The sequence below is a fragment of the Asterias amurensis genome, chromosome 17 (assembly GCF_032118995.1).
Source record: "Asterias amurensis chromosome 17, ASM3211899v1".
Lineage (NCBI taxonomy): Eukaryota > Metazoa > Echinodermata > Asteroidea > Forcipulatida > Asteriidae > Asterias > Asterias amurensis.
In genome coordinates this window covers 16,860,948-16,883,339 of record NC_092664.1, presented here as the reverse complement: position 1 = coordinate 16,883,339, position 22,392 = coordinate 16,860,948, and the positions used below count along the sequence as shown (strand labels likewise).

The 22,392-nt window shown below is 38.7% G+C and overlaps 2 protein-coding genes across 2 annotated transcripts; both read left to right on the top strand.

Moving 5' to 3' along the window:
- Positions 1-111: 111 nt before the first annotated feature.
- LOC139949651 (uncharacterized) lies at positions 112-5,652 on the top strand. The gene is made up of 4 exons (XM_071948104.1): positions 112-1,142; positions 1,588-1,826; positions 2,409-4,616; positions 5,319-5,652. Exons 1-4 carry the CDS (start codon positions 908-910, stop codon positions 5,598-5,600), a joined length of 2,964 nt encoding a protein of 987 aa, XP_071804205.1. The 5' UTR covers positions 112-907; the 3' UTR covers positions 5,601-5,652.
- A 3,202-nt stretch (positions 5,653-8,854) lies between these two features.
- Positions 8,855-15,893, top strand: LOC139950153 (uncharacterized). The gene is made up of 4 exons (XM_071948778.1): positions 8,855-9,173; positions 10,236-10,483; positions 12,760-15,000; positions 15,603-15,893. The coding sequence occupies exons 1-4, from the start codon at positions 8,855-8,857 to the stop codon at positions 15,891-15,893; spliced, it is 3,099 nt and encodes a 1,032-aa protein (XP_071804879.1).
- Positions 15,894-22,392: the final 6,499 nt, after the last annotated feature.

Sequence of the window (22,392 nt, the reverse complement as noted above, 5' to 3'; positions counted from 1 at the left end):
CCTTGTTTCAGGGCTTATGACTTTGTTTACGTAGTCAGTACCAGCATATTTTTGGTTGACTTTATTTTTGAGTACATGAAAGTAATGTATTCAGATTAGATGATTTTTTTTTCCCTGGTTCTACCATTATTGTTAACAGAGGATTTCTTTCTCTTCATTTTTCTGATGCGCACCTTTGATGCATACAGACCATCATGATTTCTAAAAGGTTAGATAATTGTGGAAAATCGTTACTCAGTTACTTTAATACCAATTAGTATTTCACTTGATAACGCCAAAACCATAGTTGCCAGTGTTGTACCTTACAGGCGCAAAATGCATGAATGTCTGGTAAATGAAACCTTAATGAGGTGACTTCAAGGCATCAATCATAATTGACTGCTTCTCATGTTTTATTGAAGAACCAATTGTGAGTGCACAGTGACATTGGACTGAGTTGTGGCCAGTCACCTACATTTTAATGGAATATTAGTGGACTGAAGATTAATAGCCACCATCGTTAATAATGACCTGTAAATGTGTACGTGCATCTCTGTGCGTCTGTGCTAATCCTGCGCAACCACCTGCAGTCAGACTCCATAGTTATACCAGTGATCTGCAGTGGATTCAAACCACCTTCAAGATTGGAATAACTTCTGCTCATTAATACTGAGGAGACACTAGTGAAACTTATTTTGATGGGGATTCAAACCAACAGCCTGGTGTTTTCAAGTCCTGCAGTCTCTTACCTTTGCAAAAAAAGGTAAACTTGTCATCACCACATTGTAGCAACCAAAAATAAACTTACCTCGAGGATCAACAGTTTTGATGTACTATGAAATAAGAATAGACCTTCTACACCAAACGCACATTTTAAAACTCATGCCCTGCCAAATCACCAAATTCAGTCCAAGAAACTTAAACCAAAATGAAGAGTTCATTGCACCATTTACCAACATTCAGACTGTCCATTATAATCCTCCTCATCGTAATTGCAAGTCCATCGCATGTTTTGACACAAACTACACCATCTGCACTGGATTCATCCTCAACCGTTGGAACAACTACGGCAGATACGGGAACTGTCGGCATGTTGACAACCACAAACCCACCTCAGACAACATTAGCCCGACCACCTGACTGGCCTGAGGAAGAAAAACCTGGTGAGTGTTGAAAGTCTTTCACCTTGGTAATTGTCAAAGACCAGTATTCTCACTACATGGTGAGTCAAAAAGAGGTTGACCAAGATTTATGATTTAAAAACAAAACAACAACTGACACTCAAAACCCCAGTGAAGCGCATAACAAGCATTCTATCCCGTTTATCTGAAAAACAAGTTAAGCAAATTGATCATTTGTAAGAGAAGTTATGCCAGTTCTACTGAAAGCACTCGATTAAAAACAATCAATATTCATGACTCGGACACTAGTCGCAGTTGTCGACCACAGGATTAGCATGTGCATGTAATTTTGATAACAGGCATAGAGTAGCATCAGGCATGTCAGGAGGTAAGAACTCTGGAGCTTGGAGAGACAAACAGAATATTGTCTTTCTTGTTTTTTGGCACTTAAGGAATAATGCATCTTTCTGGAATGTTTTCATTTCAGTTACAAAACTGGAGCTTGCTGGCACAACGGTGGAACTATGTACCCATCGACACCTATGCGGTAGTCTTGGTTGCCACTTTCAGCCGTTTGAAGATTTCAATCGTACTGGGGCTGCTCCTCTCTGCCAGTGTGATCCAGATTGTGTCTTCTTTAATGACTGTTGTCAAGACTACAAGGAAAGTTGTGAACATGTAACAGATGATGATCAAGGGACTGTCTCCAAGCTTAGGAAACTCAAGGTAATACAAATTTTTCAATTTTGTTAGACTAATGGTAGTTTTCACCATGTCTTCTTAAATTATCATCATCATCTTCCTATAGACAGATAGACCTTGCACATGATGTCATCAGTAGGGCACCCTCACCTAGAGGTAAAAAAGCGGCCATTCATTGGCCAATTCTGTGCGCTGTGCGTACAAATCTGTGCGTTTTGAATGTTTCGTCAGCGTTTTACCTGTAAGATAGCGGCTGGATGGCGTGAATGCATAAGGTCTATACCTCCGCCCTGGAGTATACTTGCACATTGGTTAAAGTACAGACAAAACTCAAGGCATAAACAAATATCAGTATTGTGTGCAAGTAAAAGCAGTTTCTTATTTTAGTATTTTGTGTTGGAATTGGTAATTAGCTGAAGGTGACCCGTTTTAGCCTGCTCTTGAGGACATCCAGAGTTGGTGACTCAATAACTTGCTTGAGCAGTGATTTCCACAGGTGGATGGTATCAGGGAAGAAGCAGCCTTTCAGTAAGTTGGATGGAACATGAAATTTCATGTTGTTTCCTCTTGAATACTCTTCATGATTTTGCTTTGTTTGTTTTTCAGCTTGAAGATTTAACGTGCTACCCTGGCAATACAAAGAAGGGTTACTTTGCAATAGCATCTTGTCCAGAGGAACGCCAATCAGTGTCTGATGAAATGCTGTTTCTTTGTGAAAACGTTGACAGCAACGATTTGTTGTCGACCATTCTTGTCTCTGGAGTGAAGTATAACCTTCCCTATAGGAATGTATACTGCGCCCTCTGCCATGGGGAAGACTTAGTCGACTTAACATCTTGGTCTCTTGATGTAGATTGTTTTGGGGAGCATACAACCAAAGAAGCTCTGGGCCTACTTTCAAACTCTACTTCATCTGAAACTCTTGATTATTTACAGAATACCCTGGATTGCACTGTTCGACCCAAACCTCAAGACCCGACCTTAAACATCCTCAGAGCTTGTTTCATTGTCTTTTTTGAATCCTGCCCTGCAGGTCATCCACTTAGTGAAGCTTGCGAATCATACACAGCTTTCGTCCACACAGCATTACCATTCGATTATCTGGAGAGCAAAAATCCACATTGTGTTGCCTGCAACAACGATGTTGAAAATGCTACAGAATGTGAAAGTTTCTACCCTTACATTCCACTGAAAGGCGTAACTCCTCAACCTGGCCTTGGAGCACCACCTGATGGTGGTGTACCACCCATTTCAATTGTCTTGGACTTCCGATCTGGGGGCAATGTTAAACTCTTGAGGGAAGAGACGGTTGTTGTTGAAGAACAGGTGGCGTGCTCAACCAATGAAGTCTATGATCCATTCCGTACAATATGTCGAAAGTTGTCTTGCTCCTTTGGGTATGAGTTAGTTGGAAATGAGTGTGTCTTAAAGTCCGAGCATGATGATGATGGCATTGTGGTTTACATACATGTCACAGTTTGCACTTCTGAGCCTCTTGGTTATGCCTCTGAAGAAGCTGTCAGAAACTGCCTGCAAGAGCTAATAAAAGTCAACCAAAGTAAGCTTGAGGAATCAACTATTCCACTTGGAACACCAATGGCGACTTGTTTCCAAAATGAGCAACAAACGACTCATCCTTATATGGTTCAGACAGACAGAAAAACCTTCCAGGAGTTTCATGTCAATCTTCAAGAGCCAAGAGGCGTGACATTTTGCCAAACCCAAATTGATGCAATGAAGATTGTTGCTATGGAAGTAATTCACCATACAGCAAATCTTGCTGTTGGTAAATGCAATGGGCGATGGATTACTGAAGCCCAATTCCACACGGATGGGTCAGGTTTAGTGTACATAAATGAATCCGACTCTTGGTATGCAGCCAACCAAACGCTACAACGAGAGGATTTCATCCATGAGGAGCTATCCAGTGAGTTGAAGCAATCTGGCAGTCTTCAGCTTTGCCTCAATCCTGATCTGTCCTGCTTGTTAGAGACATTCAACAGTTCCTTATTTCTCCAGGATGATCTGAACAATATTCTTACATACATTCCAACCGGGGAAATGTACAGTCGAGACCAATACATAGAGACATGGAGTGGACAAATCCAAGTTTGTTCCTTCAGTGACCGGAATGGAACTCGAAACACAACTAGAATCATAACCTTCTTTGAATACTCTCAACCTCAGCAGATTCTTAGTCTAATCCTTAACATCATATCAATGCTTGCTGCTCTAATAACCTTCATAACCTACTGTGTCTTTAAGGAGCTTAGAAACCACACAGGTTATCTGATAATGAGCTTTGTTGGCACTCTCTTTATGGCACAACTATTTCTCTTATTCAGTGGAGTGGCCACAATTCATCCATCAGTCTGCACTACTGTCGCTGTTTTAGCCCACTACCTTCTGTTGGTCAACGTGATGTGGACTGGACTTTTGGCTTTCGACCTTCACCAGACGTTTGCAACACGATCAAAAGTTCGACAGAGCAAACATGGTAGCATACCTAAGGCAGCAGTGTCAATTGCTTGGGGTACCCCTATTCTAATCATCCTTCCCTGCTTGATCTTACACCTCTGTGACTGCACTGAAATCCCGCTGTGGTATGGTGATGAGAACATCTGCTGGATAGGGAATGGTTACGTCAACATTGCTGTAGTTGGAGGTCCAATTGGGGTCGTCATATCAGCCAATGTCATCTTGTTTGCTTTTACTATCCATGGGATATGGAGGACAAACAGAGACACGATTACAGTACGAAAGAATAAATCTCTGATCCAGCAGACGAAGGAGGAGTTGATCATATACCTGAAAGTAAGTACAATGCACTATTTACACATATTCTGCCTAACTTTATTCACATACTTCCAGAAAAGACATCTAAAAGCCTGCTACACAGACCACAGGCCTGTATGCTTCCTTTTCGAAAGGGCAAGGGCACCAAGGTATTTTCTCCTTGGTAAAGAGCAACCTTTGAGGAAATTGTAAATTTCTACTGGTGCATTTCAAGGCACCAAAGGCAAAGACCAGTGGTATGGAGGCAAACAAAAGGGATATCTGTGGGGAAAAGGAGAAGGCGCAGGCAAAATGTTGTTAGACACTGGACACCTTTGGTAATTTTCTAAGATCAGTCTACTCACTTGGTGTATCTCAACATTATGCACAAAATAACAAACCTGTGAAAATTTGAACTCAATTGGTCATCAAAGTTGCGAGATAATAATAGAAGAAACAACACCCTTGTCACACGAAGTTGTGTGCTTAGATGCTTGATTTCCGGACCTTAAATTCTAATTCTGAGGTCTCAAAATCAAATTCAAATATTTTAGTGGAAAATTACTTCTTTCTCAAAAACTACATTACTTCATAGGGAGCCGTTTCTCACAATGTTTTATACTATCAACATCTCTCCATTGATCGCTAACAAGTAAGTTTTTATGCTAACAATTATTTTGAGCAATTACCAATAGTGTCCAGTGCCTTTAAACGTTCAGACCATTGTTTTCAATCTAACAGATCTCCAGTCTGATGGGTTTCACTTGGATCATTGGCTTTACAGCAGCTTTCACTGATGTGATTTTACTCTGGTATATCTTCATCATTCTCAACTCTTGTCAAGGTCTTCTGGTCTTTCTCTCCTTCGTCTGTAAGATCAGCATCTGGAGACGCTGGAAGAAGACCTTCGCCTTGAGATGTTGTCGACGAGAGGACCACCAAGCTCACAGTTCAAACATGTCTCAAGGATCTAGTCCTTCGAGACCAACAGTGTCTGGTGACACCCGCATTACAAGGATTTGAGTGTTAGAATAACAAAGTAAACTGCTCACAAAAAGTAAGGAAACTTTTTTCAATCCGGTATATTTGTCATTATTTAATACTCTCTTTGTATATGATATAGATCAATGCAAAGCTGAACTGTTCCTCTTTAAAATGATACCACATTTGCAACTATTACATGTTGCTCGACTTGACCACGCTAATGAGAACGAGACAAAGTTACAAATCAAATGTGCCAAAATTTGCAATTTGTGTTATGGGTGAACAATCAAATTGACACTGTAATTCAAACAAGCAAGACATTACTTACTGATCTTAATCCACTTTATTGAGACAAGAAGTTTGGTATAGAGCAAGACAACTTAGCTGATATTAATACACTTTATTGATACAAGAAGTTCAGTAACGAGTGGATGGTCCCACAGATGTTCCTTGGGATTCAGGTCTGGACTGTTAGCGAGCCAATCCACCCGGTGCACCCCAACATTGTTCAGGTAGTCAGTCACCAGTCGGGCTCGATGGGGGCGAGCGTTGTCCTCTTGAAAGATGGCATTTGGTACAAGAGTCTGCAAGTATGGGACTGCATCCGGCTGTATAATATCGTCTTGCAAATACCCATCAAACAATGTGTTTTTCAAGAGGTTAGGGTTAATTGTGTCTGGTGAGCTCACTGGTGCAAATCATTGTGTAAACCATTAATGGTTCTGAAAAGCTTGATTATTGAGCATTACCTATTGACCATTCACAGACAACGGTAATTTTGGCACATTTGATTTGTGACTTTGCCTCATTGTTATTCGTGTAGCCAAGTCCAGCAACATGTAATCATTGCAAATGTGGTATCATTTTAAAGAGGAAGAGTTCCGCTTTGCATTGATATATATCATATACAAAACGAGTATTAAATAATAACAAATATACTGGATTGAAAAAAGTTTCCTTACTTTTTGTGAGCAGTTTATATTTAAAGATTTTAAACAGGGTTGTACCTTTGATTTAATGAATTTGTTCATCTTGAGTATTCTATAATAGCTGTAAATATAAGTGTGGCACAACCAATTGTATATTATTCAAGCATGGTTCAAGTTAATTGCCTTTCCTGTTAACATTTCCTCCTTAAGCTGTTTTATAGCACCCGTGTAGTTTGTTATTTTCTGAGAAGTCTTTGTAACTGTATTTTACTCTGGTTTATTTAGCTGTGCTTTAGTTTTGATTTTTAGTTATTTCTTGGTTTAGGTTTCACTTAGTTTGAAACGAATTCTTAGATCCCAAGTTCATTCATTTTGGTCTCAATGGTTTTGATTGTTTGGTACTGCTTTTGGTGATTGATTTATAATCAATAAAGTTATTTGTTCTTTTTTTGTTTGAGAAACCTACAACTTTGAGTCACTGTTCCTATTTTTGCATTTCTTCGCGTCTTAGCCCTATCATATCTAGTTTTTAATTAGTTTTACTTGAGTGAGTTCCCCCACAGCGTTCAGTTTTATTTGATTCTTTCAAGTGGTTCATTTTCCCCGGTCACATTTGCATTCTCATGACAATGATTTATACATCTATAGATGAGTATGTCACTTTTAAAAGTTTACTGTTATTGCTTAAAGACACATTTTGCAATTGCCTTGTAGAAATTGAATAGTCCAGATTTTCACCCCATGATTATTGCAAGAATGCACTCATTTGAATCCAATATTTGTATATCACAAAACACAACATTTGAAGAAGTTTAATGTATTATGTATGTAGGGCAATCATCCAGGAATGACCAAGTAAAAGCCAATGATATTTAGGGGGATACGCATGGCAAGTTATGCAGGTTGTTATATTCACACAAACATCATGTTTTTAAAACCTTGTTTCATTTGTGTGAATTAATTGGCTTATTGTGTAGAGGTTTCAATCGATTGTGTGATAGTATAAGACAAACTGGACTCTTTGTTGCCCTCGGCTGTTGACAAATAACAACCTACATGTGGTATTCCGAATCAGACTTGAAGTTCATGCACTACTGAGCAGTTAGATCTACCACCAGGTAATTCTATAAAATAGTCAAACCTAGTCTGTAAAAGTTGAGGTCAGTTCATACTCGCTGCGTTTTCACTGCGTACATAGTGCGCAGACCCATTTCTGAAAGTCTCCAGTGGGTAAACAGAAGCGCAGAGTGTATTCATGTTTCGCATATACCTACAATTTTTTCAAAATGAAAAATAGGTCGTACACGTTAATCGGATGCGTACTAATTCAATAGATTTAACATTTTTTGTATGTGTACATGTATGTACATGTACATGTATACGCAATGTCAGTGAATGATGGCAAGAACCTGAAACGAAAATTTCCAAATCTGTATGAAGCAAAATTGAACGAATACCAAGATGTACAGAGGGCTTTGACTTCATCAATGGAAATTGGGAATATCTGCGATAAAGAATTGGATGGAAGGCAAATATACCAATAAATTTATGAAAAGATCCTTGCACTGCACGAATGTACAAGTTGACGCGTGCTTTTCTGCATCTGACAGTGAAACACATTTTCCGATATATGCTTGTAGTTTTAGTTCTGTTTTTAAACTTTTATTTTTTTCAATAACATCTTTTGAAAAGTCATGTTTGCTCGAATAAAACTTTTTAACAAAGGAAAGTTTTCTCTAGATGGTTATGATTTGTATCAGATTTTCCTAGATTATATCTACATTTGTTGTGTTTGTAAGAATGGCTTACTTTAAAACTTCTAAACAGTTGGTAATACCCAGTTTGTAGAAGAAAATACCCAGTTTGTAGAAGAAAATGCTCCTTGCATCCTCTTGGTTATACACTGTCAACAGTTAATTGACCTGCGGACTTCAAAAGGCCATTAACTCTGTTGCCCTGATTTTGGCCTTGATCCCCCTTCAAAACTTCCCAAACATTTTCCAATGGGCGTGCCCTTTGCAAGATAAAAATTGACCTTACCCTCTCAAAGATGAAATTTCATTAATTTTGGTTTTTTTTACCCATACACCGATGTGTGTTAGCACTGTATACTCAGTACTTTCCCGAGTCCTGTGAAAAAATCCCACCCGAGTAACATGCCTGTGATATTTTTTCACAGGACTCGGGAAAGTACTGAGTATACAGTGCTAACACACATCGGTGTATGGGTAAAAAAAACCAAAATTAATATTCTTTATCCCCGATGCAAATTTAACATCTATTATGAAATTTCATGCCTGGTATCTTCGGAGTGCAGAGAGAATGATGGGAATGTTCTGCATAGCCAGTTACTGTGTTATGATGATGGCGATGTTGGTGGTACACCCACAGTACAAACTAGCACAAACTACACCTCCACAGCCCCCTTCTATGCCCGTTTCTTCCTCTGGAGGGGTATCAATGGGTACAACAGGAGTTACCCAGTCTCCTTTATCTGAATCCCTCTCAACATCACCTGTTGTAAATGAGAATGTCACCCATGAGCCACAAACTACACCTCCGCAGCCCCCTTCTATGCACGTTTCTACCTCTGGAGGGGTATCAATGGGTACAACAGGAGTTACCCAGTCTCCTTTATCTGAATCCTTCTCAACATCACCTGTTGTAAATGAGAATGTCACCGGTGAGCTTTAGTTTTCAATTAATAGTCAATAAGCCATGCGTGAGTTAGATTTGAATAATCTCAATGACTTGCTTAGTCTCAATGTTACACGTACATTTGAATTCCTCAGTCTATAGAGACAGTTGCTATGTCAAATGGTTTGGGGTAAGCTTTTGCATAGCAACCTCCAGATGAGCAAACCCTGGTACCATTGATCCATACACATCCATTCAGAATTGTGTACGGATCGATGCTCACCGTCTCTTATGTGACTACTCTAAACCTTGCCCCTTATCTTGTGACAAATTATAGCAACTGTCTCAATAGTCTGAGGAATTCAAATATAAGTGGTAACTTGTGATCAAGCACGTCATTGTACCAGACAATATCAAAATCTAACACGCAAATGGCTTATTGTGCTATTATTTGTTCATACAAATTTGCATAGGGCCTACATACTGTTAAAAAAAATGATTTTTTATAATTATGTATTAATGCTTTTATTGATGTTTGTCTTGCTTTGAAAAATTCAGTTGTTATCATTAAAAATATTACTTACAAAATCAACATCAACCACTTAAAAGGGTTTGGGTAATATTTTTCTCTGACGGTTAAAACACAAACGTCCACAGATTTACATTACACTTACGCGATTTTAAGATAATGATGGTAAAAAACTTCCCTTAAAATATTACTTTCTGATGAGGTACTGTAGTTTTTGAGAAATATGGGGAAAAAAATTCAGCGAGACGAAAACTATTTTAGCATGTACGATGGATTTACGCGACTCTCCTAAAAACATTGCTCTGGGATTTACACTTTTTTTCCTCAAAAACTTGACCACTTATGAAGCTTAAACTTCTACAGGTAAATTAAAATACATGTATCCTCATTCACAGAGAGTAGGGATTTATGTCATGGCCAAACACTTGGCCTACAAAAGTTATCAAAACCCTTTAATGAAGGGATTTCAAAAAACAATGCCAAAAATACACAAGATTTTGTGAAGTTTTCCCAGGAACAACATTGAATCACTTTTTAGAAACCATGTAATTTTTGAAGAGTAATGTTTATTCACCATAGATCTTTACTCTGTTACGAAACTGGAGCTTGCTGGAGTTACAATGGACCTATGTACCCATAAACACCTATGCAGTAGTCTTGGTTGTCACTTTCAGCCGTTTGAAGATTTCAATCGTACTGGGGCTGCTCCTCTCTGCCAGTGTGATCCAGATTGTGTCTTCTTTAATGACTGCTGTCAAGACTACAAAGAAAGTTGTAAACCATGGACTGTTAGTGAAGATTTGTCTTCTTATTTGACTGGCTTGAAGGTATATATATGTACCATGTCAATCATGATATGTTGCACAGGGTGTGTCCCCAAGCCCCCCCCCCCCCCCCACCCAATCCAATGCTCACCTACATTTTTTGTACTTTAACCAGACATGCAACATTCTAATTGCAAACAAAGAGGAAATGGCCAATCACACTTAAAGGAACACATTGCCTTGGATCCGACGAGTTGGTCTATAAAAAGCGTTTGTAACCGTTTGTTATAAAATGCATAGTATGGTTGGAAAGATGTTTTAAAAGTAGAATACAATGATCCACACAACATGCCTCGAAATTGCGTGGTTTTCCTTTTATACTCTGCAAACTAACACGGTCGGCCATTTATGAAAGTCCAAAATTTGACTCCCATAAATGGCCGACAGTGTTAGTCGACGAGGTAAAAGGAAAACCGTGCAATTTCAAGGCATGTTTGTGTGGATCATCGTATTCTACTTTTAAAACATCTTTCTAACCATATGCATTTCATAACAAACAGTTACAAACGCTTTTTATAGACCAACTCATCCGATTCAAAGGCAACATGATCCTTTTAACTTTTGACAGCGTTTTTCAGTTTTCTATGGCACTGAGTTGAAAAGAAAAAGAGGAAATCAGCTGATCAGCTGAAAAGTTGCATGAGAGGGAAAGAGTTTCCTTATAATCAGGGACATTTTCAAATTTGTTCATCAGAACCAGGAGAGTGTTTCTTTCCAGGGTCTGCAGAATCCTGGAGAGTTTGCAGCTCTTCATATTCAGCACACAAAGTGCTGGTAGGGGCTTAAAGATTGCCTGTTAATTAAACAGTTAATGAGAAGAACAGTACCTGCATTTATGTATCCAACCATGTCCTCCCTAAGGTCATGGAGGTGTGATAGACCATGTAGCCCATATCCCTGCTGCATGATACGTGTCCTCCCTAAGGTCATGGAGGTGTGATAGACCATGTAGCCCATATCTCTGCTGCATGATACGTGTCCTCCCTAAGGTCATGGAGGTGTGATAGACCATGTAGCCCATATCCCTGCTGCATGATACGTGTCCTCCCTAAGGTCATGGAGGTGTGATAGACCATGTAGCCCATATCCCTGCTGCATGATACGTGTCCTCCCTAAGGTCATGGAGGTGTGATAGACCATGTAGCCCATATCCCTGCTGCATGATACGTGTCCTCCCTAAGGTCATGGAGGTGTGATAGACCATGTAGCCCATATCTCTGCTGCATGATACTCGGCTATTGGGAAAAAAAGTATGACATTTTAATTGAGTACGAGAGTTGACCTAGAGTAATAGGATTTTATAGACTTTCGGTTAGGATCTATTAAAATAATTGCTGATTCTTCTGAGAGACAAACAATCAGAATTTTTTTATTTTTTTATTTATTTTATCCAACATCCAACAGCGCAAGCAACAATTACAGGACGGATGAAAATATTACATGTACTGCAATGTCCTAACTGTAGCCAATATCACACCCAGCATCTATTTCTAGTTCCTAACTCAGCGTATGAAACCTACAGCTGTTCCAACAATGCGTACAGCGAAAGCTGCACATCATGTTCGCTTGAAGATAATATCACTTGTGAAATTCAGAAAAATATAGCATGTCTGAATTTGATTTCCAATTCTGCCTTTAACCTCGATGGGTATGGGATGCAGACCACTATATTTTTCTGTATTCCAGATGGGCTTGTGAAAGCTGCGTTTGCATTGGACTTTTGGGTCTTAAACCTCGGATTAGGCTCCGGCTCATGCTTCTGCTCCTCAAGCTGCCTACGCATTAGAAACGCAGCTATCTTTTAACCTGCATTTTTGGAGAGCGCGTATTGCAAACAGCGGTTCGAACATCAGCAGTTCTTTAACATAGAAGTCACGTATAACAGTATTGTTAAGTTACCGTACTGGTGCGTTCGCATTGGACTTCCTGTTAAGTTTACATTGTTAAGTACCGCGGCTCGAATCGGCCTGTTAAGGTAACAGCGCCGTGGCGGTACTTACCAGCCCGGAGTTACCGGCTGTTAGCACTTGGACTTAACATCGGTAAGTTAACAATTTGGTAACACAGCTTAATAGGGCTTTTACAGTGGGTCAAAATATTCTTGCCAATAATCAAAATACCTCTGTAAAACTGTGCTGCTTCTTGCAAACACAATTCATAGTAAATTAAAATTTCTTTACAACTTCATTTAAACATCATGTTTTCCCCAATCGCTAATAAAAATGTAAGTCTCAACAAGTCATTATTCTGAATAAAATATGTTGGTCAATCTTTTTCAGCTTGGTGATACAATTACCTGTTATCATGAAGACACCAGAATTCCACTGGAAGTTAAGAAGGGCTACTACATTATAGCCACTTGCCCCAATGAAGGTCCGGTGCATAATGAACAGACTCAGTCTCTATGTGAGCACATCGACAGCGAGGATTTGTTGTCGACCATTCTTGTCTCTGGAGTGAAGTATAACCTTCCCTATAGGAATGTATACTGTGCCCTCTGCCATGGGGAAGACTTAGTCAACGTGGATGCGTGGCCTTTGAACATAGAACATGTAGAATGTGAATTTCAGGACATATCTGAGGAAGCTCTGCATCTGTTATCAAACTCTACCTCCAATGCTACTTTGAGTTACATTCGAAATACCCTGGGATGTATTGTTCAACCGAAACCTCCATACCTTACCTCGACAATCCTCAGGGCTTGCTTTCTCAGCGTTTATGAGTCCTGCCCAGAAGGCCATGGACTTGCTGAAGCCTGCGCTTCATACACAGCCTTCGTTCTGACTCCTTTACTCTTCTGGGATTTCCTTCAAAGTAAGAATCCACACTGTGCTTCATGTCAGATCAACCAATCACTATTTATAGACTGTGCCGAGTATTACCCCATCCTCCTGCCAGTCCTGTTCACACCTTTCGACCCGCCGGGACCACCCAATGATTCAGGAATTCCAACCATCTCAATTGTCCTGGATTTCCGATCTGGAGGCAATGTCAAGCTTATGAGGCAACGAGAGGTAGTTTTTGAAGAACAGGTGGCTTGCCTTCCCAATGAGGTGTTTAATCCGTTCCTTAAAACATGTCGAAAATTGTCTTGTCTTATAGGATATGTTCTGAAAGAGAACGAATGCATCAAAAGCGTCACGCCTACAATTCACATTGATCAGGACATTGTGATTTATATCCACATCACGTCATGCTCATCAGAAACCAAGAAGGGTACTCAAAAGGCTGTTAAAAGCTGCCTCGCCGGGCTGTTGGATGATAATGATCAAAGTCTGTTTGAGCAATCAGTTATTGTCCCGGAAACGATCCAAGCAAACTGTTCCCATGGTAAGCAACAGAAGTCCTCTAACGCATTCATGATTCAATCAACCTTGGAAACATTTATGAACTTTCGTCAGAAAATAGAAGTGGTTGAAGGAATGTTTTGCCAATACTTGCCCATACAGATTATTGCCTTTGAAATAATTTATCATGGAGTTAACTTATCTCTCAGTAAATGCAATGGGCGATGGATGAGTGAAACCCAGTTCCACAAGGATGGGTCAGGTTTAGTGTACATAAATGAATCCGACTCTTGGTATGCAGCCAACCAAACGCTACAACGAGAGGTTTTCATCCATGAGGAGCTATCCAGCGACTTGAAGCAATCTGGCAGTCTCCAGCTTTGCCTCAATCCTGATCTGGCCTGCTTATTAGAGACATTCAACAGTTCCTTATTTCTCCACGATGATCTAAAAAATATTCTTACATACATTCCAACCGGGGAAATGTACAGTCGAGGCCAATACATAGAAACAGGGAGTGGACAAATCCAAGTTTGCTCCTTCAATGAACGGAATGGAACTCGAAACACAACTAGAATCATAACCTTCTTTGAATACTCTCAACCTCAGCAGATACTTAGTCTAATCCTTAACATCATATCAATGCTTGCTGCTCTAATAACCTTTATAACCTACTGTGTCTTTAAGGAGCTTAGAAACCACACAGGTTATCTGATAATGAACTTTGTTGCCACTCTCTTTATGGCACAACTATTTCTCTTATTCAGTGGAGTGGCCACAATTCATCCATCAGTCTGCACTACTGTCGCTGTTTTAGCCCACTACCTTCTGTTGGTCAACGTGATGTGGACTGGTGTCCTAGCATTCAATCTCTATCGAACATTTACCAACCATTTAATCACATCCCGCAACACTAACAGCAATAGTTCCATGGCATCTATGGCATTTGCCTGGGGTATTCCCATTCTGATCATCCTTCCCTGCTTGATCCTACACCTTTGCGACTGCACCGACGTCCCGCTGTGGTACGGCAATGACAATGTCTGTTGGATAGGGAATGAATACAACAACATCGCTGTTGTTGGAGTTCCAATTGGGGTTGTTATTTGTGTCAACGTCATATTGTTTTCCTTCACTGTCCACGGGATCCGCAGAACAAACAAGACAACAAAATTGGTTCATAATACCTCTACAATGCAACAAGTGAAAAAGGAACTCATCATTTACATTAAGGTAAGTTTCAAGTAATTTGCTTCTTTTTTTTATGTCGGAACAAATCGGTCTTACACTAGTTGCGATGATCGCATCACTACATCCTCCCAACAGTTATAGACCACTCATCGCAACTCGCTTTACACATATTTTTCTTTTGGAGTGGGAGGGGTTTGTTAAGGTTTTGTTATTGCAATGGTATGGATTCTGTAACAATACCACATTAATTGTGTGCATTTCACACAAAAACATGCTCAAAAGCGTATGACATTAAGATGCAATCCTAAAAAGTCAGCACATAAAGTACTGCAGAGTAATTGCAACAACTTAAATAGCCGAAATTTGTTTTATAAGAAATACCTTACAAACAATAACAGACCAATTGAATAAGCAGGTCCATTACAAAGCGTCAGTACAGCTTGAATAAATGACTTTTCCCCCCATTGGATTTTTGCATCTTTTGACTACGTTAAAACATTCTCTGAACTGAACAATTGATGTATGAATATTATCTTACCCGAGTCTTCTGGCTGATTTCTGAGATCCAAAGTCTCAGAGTTGGGTAGAAAGACACCAATACACGAACCTGACTAAACAATGACTCCATCTATTCAATCCACTAGATCTCCAGTCTGATGGGTTTCAGCTGGATCATTGGCTTTGCAGCAGCTTTCACTGATGTGATTTTACTCTGGTACATCTTTATCACTCTCAACTCTTGTCAAGGTCTTCTGGTCTTTCTCTCCTTCGTTTGTAAGATCAGCATCTGGAGACGCTGGAAGACTTTCATCTCGACGTGTCATCATCGCTGTCATCGGGAGAATGAAGATCCAGCCAGTGATCGTATTGGCATTGCGGTGGATGTTCATTTAAAACCAGAAACAACACCTAAGACTTGTACCACTGGCATTTGATTTTCATCACCCCCCCCCCATGTTTGGAAATTGTAAAAGCCCAGTATTTCTCACTATGTGTATCACCACATATGCATAAAATAACAAACCTGTGAGAATTTAGGCTCAACTGGTCATCAAAGTTGCAAGAAAATAATGAAAGAAAAAAACACCCTTGTTGCATTACTTTGTGTGCTCTCAGATACATAATAAAAGGCTTCAGCTGAGGCCTTTAATTAATCAAGTGAAATTTGAGTGAATAGACACCTTTCTCAAAGACTAGACTTGTACATGTACATACTTCAGAGCAAGTCCTTTCTCACAATGTTTTATATCATCAACATCTCTCTGCTCGGTACCAAGTATTTTTTTTATGTGAACAATTATTTTGAGTAAATACCAGGTGTCTGGTGCCTTTAGAGACCACCCTTCTAATAGCAGGGGTGAAAGCCACTGCTGACAACAGCAGGGGTGAAAGCCACTGCTGACAACAGCAGGGGTGAAAGCCACTGCTGACAACAGCAGGGGTGAAAGCCACTGCTGACAACAGCAGGGGTGAAAGCCACTGCTGACAACAAGTCCAAAACTAGGATCTAAATCCTATGTGGTAAATGTTGGTAGAAATGATGGCATTCCACCTTATGGTAACCCGGGAGGTTTTTCTTTCACCAAGCAGGGCACAATTTCATAGAGCAGGGGTGAAAGCCACTGCTGACAACAGCAGGGGTGAAAGCCACTGCTGACAACAGCAGGGGTGAAAGCCACTGCTGACAACAGCAGGGGTGAAAGCCACTGCTGACAACAGCAGGGGTGAAAGCCACTGCTGACAACAGCAGGGGTGAAAGCCACTGCTGACAACAGCAGGGGTGAAAGCCACTGCTGACAACAGCAGGGGTGAAAGCCACTGCTGACAACAGCAGGGGTGAAAGCCACTGCTGACAACAGCAGGGGTGAAAGCCACTGCTGACAACAGCAGGGGTGAAAGCCACTGCTGACAACAAGTCCAAAACTAGGATCTAAATCCTATGTGGTAAATGTTGGTAGAAATGATGGCATTCCACCTTATGGTAACCCGGGAGGTTTTTCTTTCACCAAGCAGGGCGCAATTTCATAGAGCTGCTAAGCACAACAATTTTCTTAGCATGAAATTTCTTCCTTGGTAAACACAGGATTACCAAGCAAATTTCCATGTGATGTTCGGGATAAGCAATTAACAGCTGAATACCAGTAACAAGCAATATGAAACAAATGGAAATTTGGTTGGTAAACCTGTTTTTAACAAAGAAGAAATTTCATGCTAAGCAAATTTTTGTGCTATGAAATTGGGCCCCATTATTATAGGAATAAAGTAGTGTCCTCAGCACTTACAAGTAAATCAAAGAGCAGGATTATGTGGTGCTTTTTTTCACCAGGCGGACTTGAAAAGTCTTAACTCGGATACAATTTCTCATCCATGTAATTGTTATCTGTTGGAGACCAGGCCACCATTCTGTGGACTCGGAGCAAAAGAACTGGAGTAAATGTAGGTGCTAACAGATTTTGCCAACAAAGTTAAAAGGGTAATCAAAATCAAGTTCAAAGAACAAGTCAGATTCAAACAGAATTGCAGTTTCTTAAGAATAAAGATGATTTATTGGTACAGTTTAAAACAAATATTAAACTCGTAAAAATGTAAACCTCCCAGATAAAACAGATCTTTCAGTTTCCCACAATGCATTTATTTTTTGTATTCGTTTTGAGATCACAACTTTGATTCAAAAGATTGTGTGGACTTGTATATTGGAACAAACTGAAACTTCTGTAATTTGTAGCAAAAGTTTCCGAGTAAAACTCAACACCACATACTGTTGAATACAGTGCCAGTGAATGCAATATGAATTTTGACGTCACAAGTTCGCAACGAATAACTGCATCAGTCGACTTGTGTTCAACTCCTGCGAAATATTCGTTGCGACAACAGCCCTGTTACGTCGAAAATCATATTGCATTCCCAAGAAGTATGAACCGGGCTTATGTACATGTATTGTTTTCTTAAATGTTCAAACATGTACATGATTGTTTGTAGCTCCAATCAGGGAACAATACAATAGAAAAATGGAAAGTATCTTTTTAAGATTGCACATTTTTAGTACTTGGTGAACTGGGAGCCTACTGATAAACTTGTATTTGTACAAAAATAAATGTTAAAATGTGTTCATGAGCTATCGTTTGCGGTACAAAAGGGCTCAATACCCGTAATGTCCAAGATTGGAGGAACATTCAGAGTTCCATTCAGGGAAAGGTTAAAAAAATATTACGTTTAGTCGACTCTCGTTAACAAGATTTCTTGGACCGGCCAAATTACCTCTTAATTTTCTTCTGCTTTTGTTGTATCATCTTTGTAATTATTGAGATCTCAAGTTGCAAAACAATTTCCTATGTTTTGGTTTTTAACTTTTTAACATTGGCTGAATAAATTATTATCTTATCTTTAACAACAGGAATGTTGCTTTGCATAAGAGGATAGCAAAACTAAGAAACATATAAAGCACGAGCCACAGATACAATTTTGGGACTTTAGACGGTGGTGTTAGAATGACTCTTTATAAGCAGAATCTTTTTATAACGAGGGTCAACTCTGTCGTGTCGTGTCTAATGAACAAATTAAATTTTAGAATAAACACTTAATGTGAAACAAACTTAAAGGATTTGGGTACTTTTTCAAAATGTCCACAGATTTACATTAAACTTACAGGGTTTAAAGATAATGATAGTGGAAAGCTTCCCTCAAATTATTACTAACTGAGGTTCTGTAGAAATGGGTAAAACAAGTCACAAAGTAATTTTTGTCTCAACTGAGACAAACATTATTTTAGCATGTAAAATCCCATTAACCAGTTATGATATTATACCATAAACATAGCACAACTGGTTAATATGTTTTCACATGCTAAAACTGAGACAAAGTTTTACTCATTTATCAAAAACTCCAGCACCTCAGTAATTCAAATTTCAAGGGAAGCTTCCTACTATCATAATCTTCAAATTGTTTAAAGGAACACGTTGCCTTGGATCTGACGAGTTGGTCCATAAAAAGCGTTTGAAACCATTTGTTATGAAATGTATATGGTTAGAAAGATGTTTTAAAAGTAGAATATAATGATCCACACAAGTATCACTCAAAATTGCATGGTTTTCTTTTTACGTCGCGAACTATCACGGTCGGCCATTAATGAGAGTCAAAATTTTGACTCCCATAAATGGCCGACCTCGTTAGTCGGCGAGGTAAAAAGAAAACCACGAAAATTCGAGGCATATTTGTGTAGATCATTGTATTCAACTTTTACATCATCTTTTCAACCATATGCATTTTATAACAAACGGTCACAAAACGCTTTTCAAAGGCAACGTGTTCCTTTAAGTTTATGTAAATCTGTGGACATTGTGTTTCATGTTAGCAAAGATAATGAACAAACTGTGCATGTGTGTAAGAAAACAAATTCTGACTGAAATTAAAACCAGACTTGTAATGTTTTGTTATTCTGGTTATGGAACAAGACAGTTTCAACTGAAGTGCTTTTTTAGTGACAAATCGAGTGTTTATGCTGGAAGACACGAGCCAGGAGATTGAATGTATGCCAACAAAAACAAACTAAATTGTACCTTCATATATGAATGTTGTAAACAAACTGTTATGGACAAAAATCAAATAAAATAATTTTAAAAAAAGACAGATGATAATGAGTTTAATAATGACAAGTTAAAATGGAATTATAAACTGTTAAGTTATTAAAAACTAAAGATTATCATAACTCCCAACACAACCAAACACATTACCAGCATGATTTTATAAACTGAACATTAACCCATGATTAACCAGTAAGCATGGAGAAGGTACAACAGTGGTTTGTTAAAGAGAAATGATGCCAGTGGCTGCATCATCAACTTGTACATAATGGCCAAAAGCAAGAAGTCAGGATAGCATCAGTTTCAATCCTCAAGAAATTTATGATTGTAAGTTACAAATGTTAAAAATTGCACAATAGATTTGTAAAAAAGTACGTCAGCAGAATGCCTTTTAAAAAAATATTTTTTAATAATTGCGTTTTAAACCAGAGTTGTATCTTCTCATAACAGACCCTTACATAACGGCTTATAAGTGAGATCACACAATGGCAACACGCAACGATCACACGTTTAATTTAATGGTACCGCTTCCTGAGAGGGCGCTGTTTAAGGCGTTGCGGTATCATGTGCAAGGAGTCTTATGGATGATGGCAAGTATAAATTTATATGTGTAATATAAACCTGAACTCGGAAAGCATGAGCATAGTGGATCTGATGAATCATCGACTTGAGTCTCCTGTTTGGCGTGTCAGTTCTTTTAACATGTTGAAAGGCTGCAGAGAAATTAAATCAACAAGAATAAGATTTAATTGGAAAGTAACAACAGCTGACAACATTAAGGTAAAAATGGAGGCAACATCCGGTGGAGGTAAAACATAAAAAGAATGACAAAAACGACATAAAAATTATGATGATGATGACATGGCCCTTTCAAGGTGCAAGGAAAATACTCAAAATAATTATTAGCATAAAAACCTACTTGGTTTTGAGGAATGGGGAGCTGTTGATAGTATAAAACATTGTCAGAAACGGCTCCCTAGCCTCTGAAGTAACACAGTTTTGAGAAAGAAGTAATTTTCCACGAATTTGATTTCCAGACCTCAGATTTAGAATTTGAGGTCTCGAAATCAAGCATCTGAAAGCACACAACTTTGTGTGACAAGGGTGTTTTTTTAAACTTCGATGACCGCTTGTGCTAAAATGTTCACAGGTTTGTTATTTTATGCATATGTTGAGATACATTAAGTGAGAAGACTGGTCTTTGACAATTACCAATCGTGTCTATTGTATTTAAGCTCCTTGTTTAAGACTCAATTTGTTTACCAATGAACAAAACAACCGACACTAGTCAGACTACCAGTATATTTTATTAAACAAATATTTTATCATGTCTATTGTATTTAAGCTCCTTGTTTAAGACTCAATTCGTTTACCAATGAACAAAACAACCGACACTAGTCAGACTACCAGTATATTTTATTAAACAAATATTTTATCTACTCGGCTTTTTTTACAACCAGATGTGGGGCAACATGTCTACAAATCACAGTAATCTGCCACATATTTAACGCGGATGAGGGCGCTCTCAATATTAATACTTGTATCACTTCCCGGGGCCAATTTCATAGAGCTGCTTCAGCAAAAAATTTGCATAAGCTTGTTTTACACGTTACTGGCCAAAGCCAAAATTTCATGCAATATACATTGCTTGTGACTGGTATTTAGGCATTGTTTGCTTAGCATAACAATTGAGTGGAGTCTTGGACGGTAATCTGATTTTACTAAGCAAGGTTTTTTTTGCTTAAGCAAAATTTTGTGCTTAAGCAGCTCTATGAAATTGGGCCCAGCATTCTGTCACTTCTGTGTGCCGTATTGTTAAGCTGCTCACATTTAATTTTATTAAACAAATATTTTATCATGTCTATTGTATTAAAGCTCCTTGTTTAAGACTCAATTTGTTTACCAATGAACAAAACAACCGACACTAGTCAGACTACCAGTATATTTTATTAAACAAATATTTTATCTACTCGGCTTTTTTTACAACCAGATGTGGGGCAACATGTCTACAAATCACAGTAATCTGCCACATATTTAACGCGGATGAGGGCGCTCTCAATATTAATACTTGTATCACTTCCCGGGGCCAATTTCATAGAGCTGCTTAAGCAAAAAATTTGCATAAGCTTGTTTTACACGTTACTGGCCAAAGCCAAAATTTCATGCAATACATGTATACATTGCTTGTGACTGGTATTTAGCCGTTGTTTGCTTAGCATAACAATTGAGTGGAGTCTTGGCCGGTAATCTGATTTTACTAAGCAAGGTTTTTTTTGCTTAAGCAAAATTTTGTGCTTAAGCAGCTCTATGAAATTGGGCCCAGCATTCTGTCACTTCTGTGTGCCGTATGTTAAGCTGCTTACAGTGATGGCAGCTTAAAGGGACACACCGGCCGAATTGGGCTATTTGGGCTACAAAATAGACTAAGATATGACTTCAACGGTCTTCCAGGAATGAAGAAGAACAGTCCTTAAAAAAAATCATCAAATTTAGCCGTTTTTGAGCATTTTAAGACAAAAACGCAGGTCGCGTGATTGTTCTAACCAAAAAGTGGTACAATCACGTGACCTTCCGGCTAGTTTTACTTTCAGCCGTCTAAAAGTAACTTACTTAAATAAATTTAAATCTTTTTTTTTACAAAATTATTTACGAATAATTGACGAAAAAGATCATGTATTCAAATTGTCGCTACAAAATGTAAATAATGGTGAAAAATCTAACGTAAGATTCACATTCAAAGAGTCCGTGTAACGGAAGCTTGTTATATGGCCGCTTCGGTTTTTTTTTTTTAAATTCGCTAAATACGTGACATTTTGATGATTTTTTTTTATAGCAACCATCTATAAAAACATTA

Bases quoted from the DNA above. Each gene is read 5' to 3' on its own strand.
- LOC139949651 (XM_071948104.1), top strand. From the start codon at position 908: ATGAAGAGTTCATTGCACCATTTACCAACATTCAGACTGTCCATTATA. The intron at 1,143-1,587 runs GTGAGTGTTGAA...TTTTCATTTCAG, and splicing joins GCCTGAGGAAGAAAAACCTG to TTACAAAACTGGAGCTTGCT. The intron at 1,827-2,408 runs GTAATACAAATT...TTTGTTTTTCAG, and splicing joins CCAAGCTTAGGAAACTCAAG to CTTGAAGATTTAACGTGCTA.
- LOC139950153 (XM_071948778.1), top strand. From the start codon at position 8,855: ATGGCGATGTTGGTGGTACACCCACAGTACAAACTAGCACAAACTACA. The intron at 10,484-12,759 runs GTATATATATGT...AATCTTTTTCAG, and splicing joins CTTATTTGACTGGCTTGAAG to CTTGGTGATACAATTACCTG. The intron at 15,001-15,602 runs GTAAGTTTCAAG...TCAATCCACTAG, and splicing joins AACTCATCATTTACATTAAG to ATCTCCAGTCTGATGGGTTT.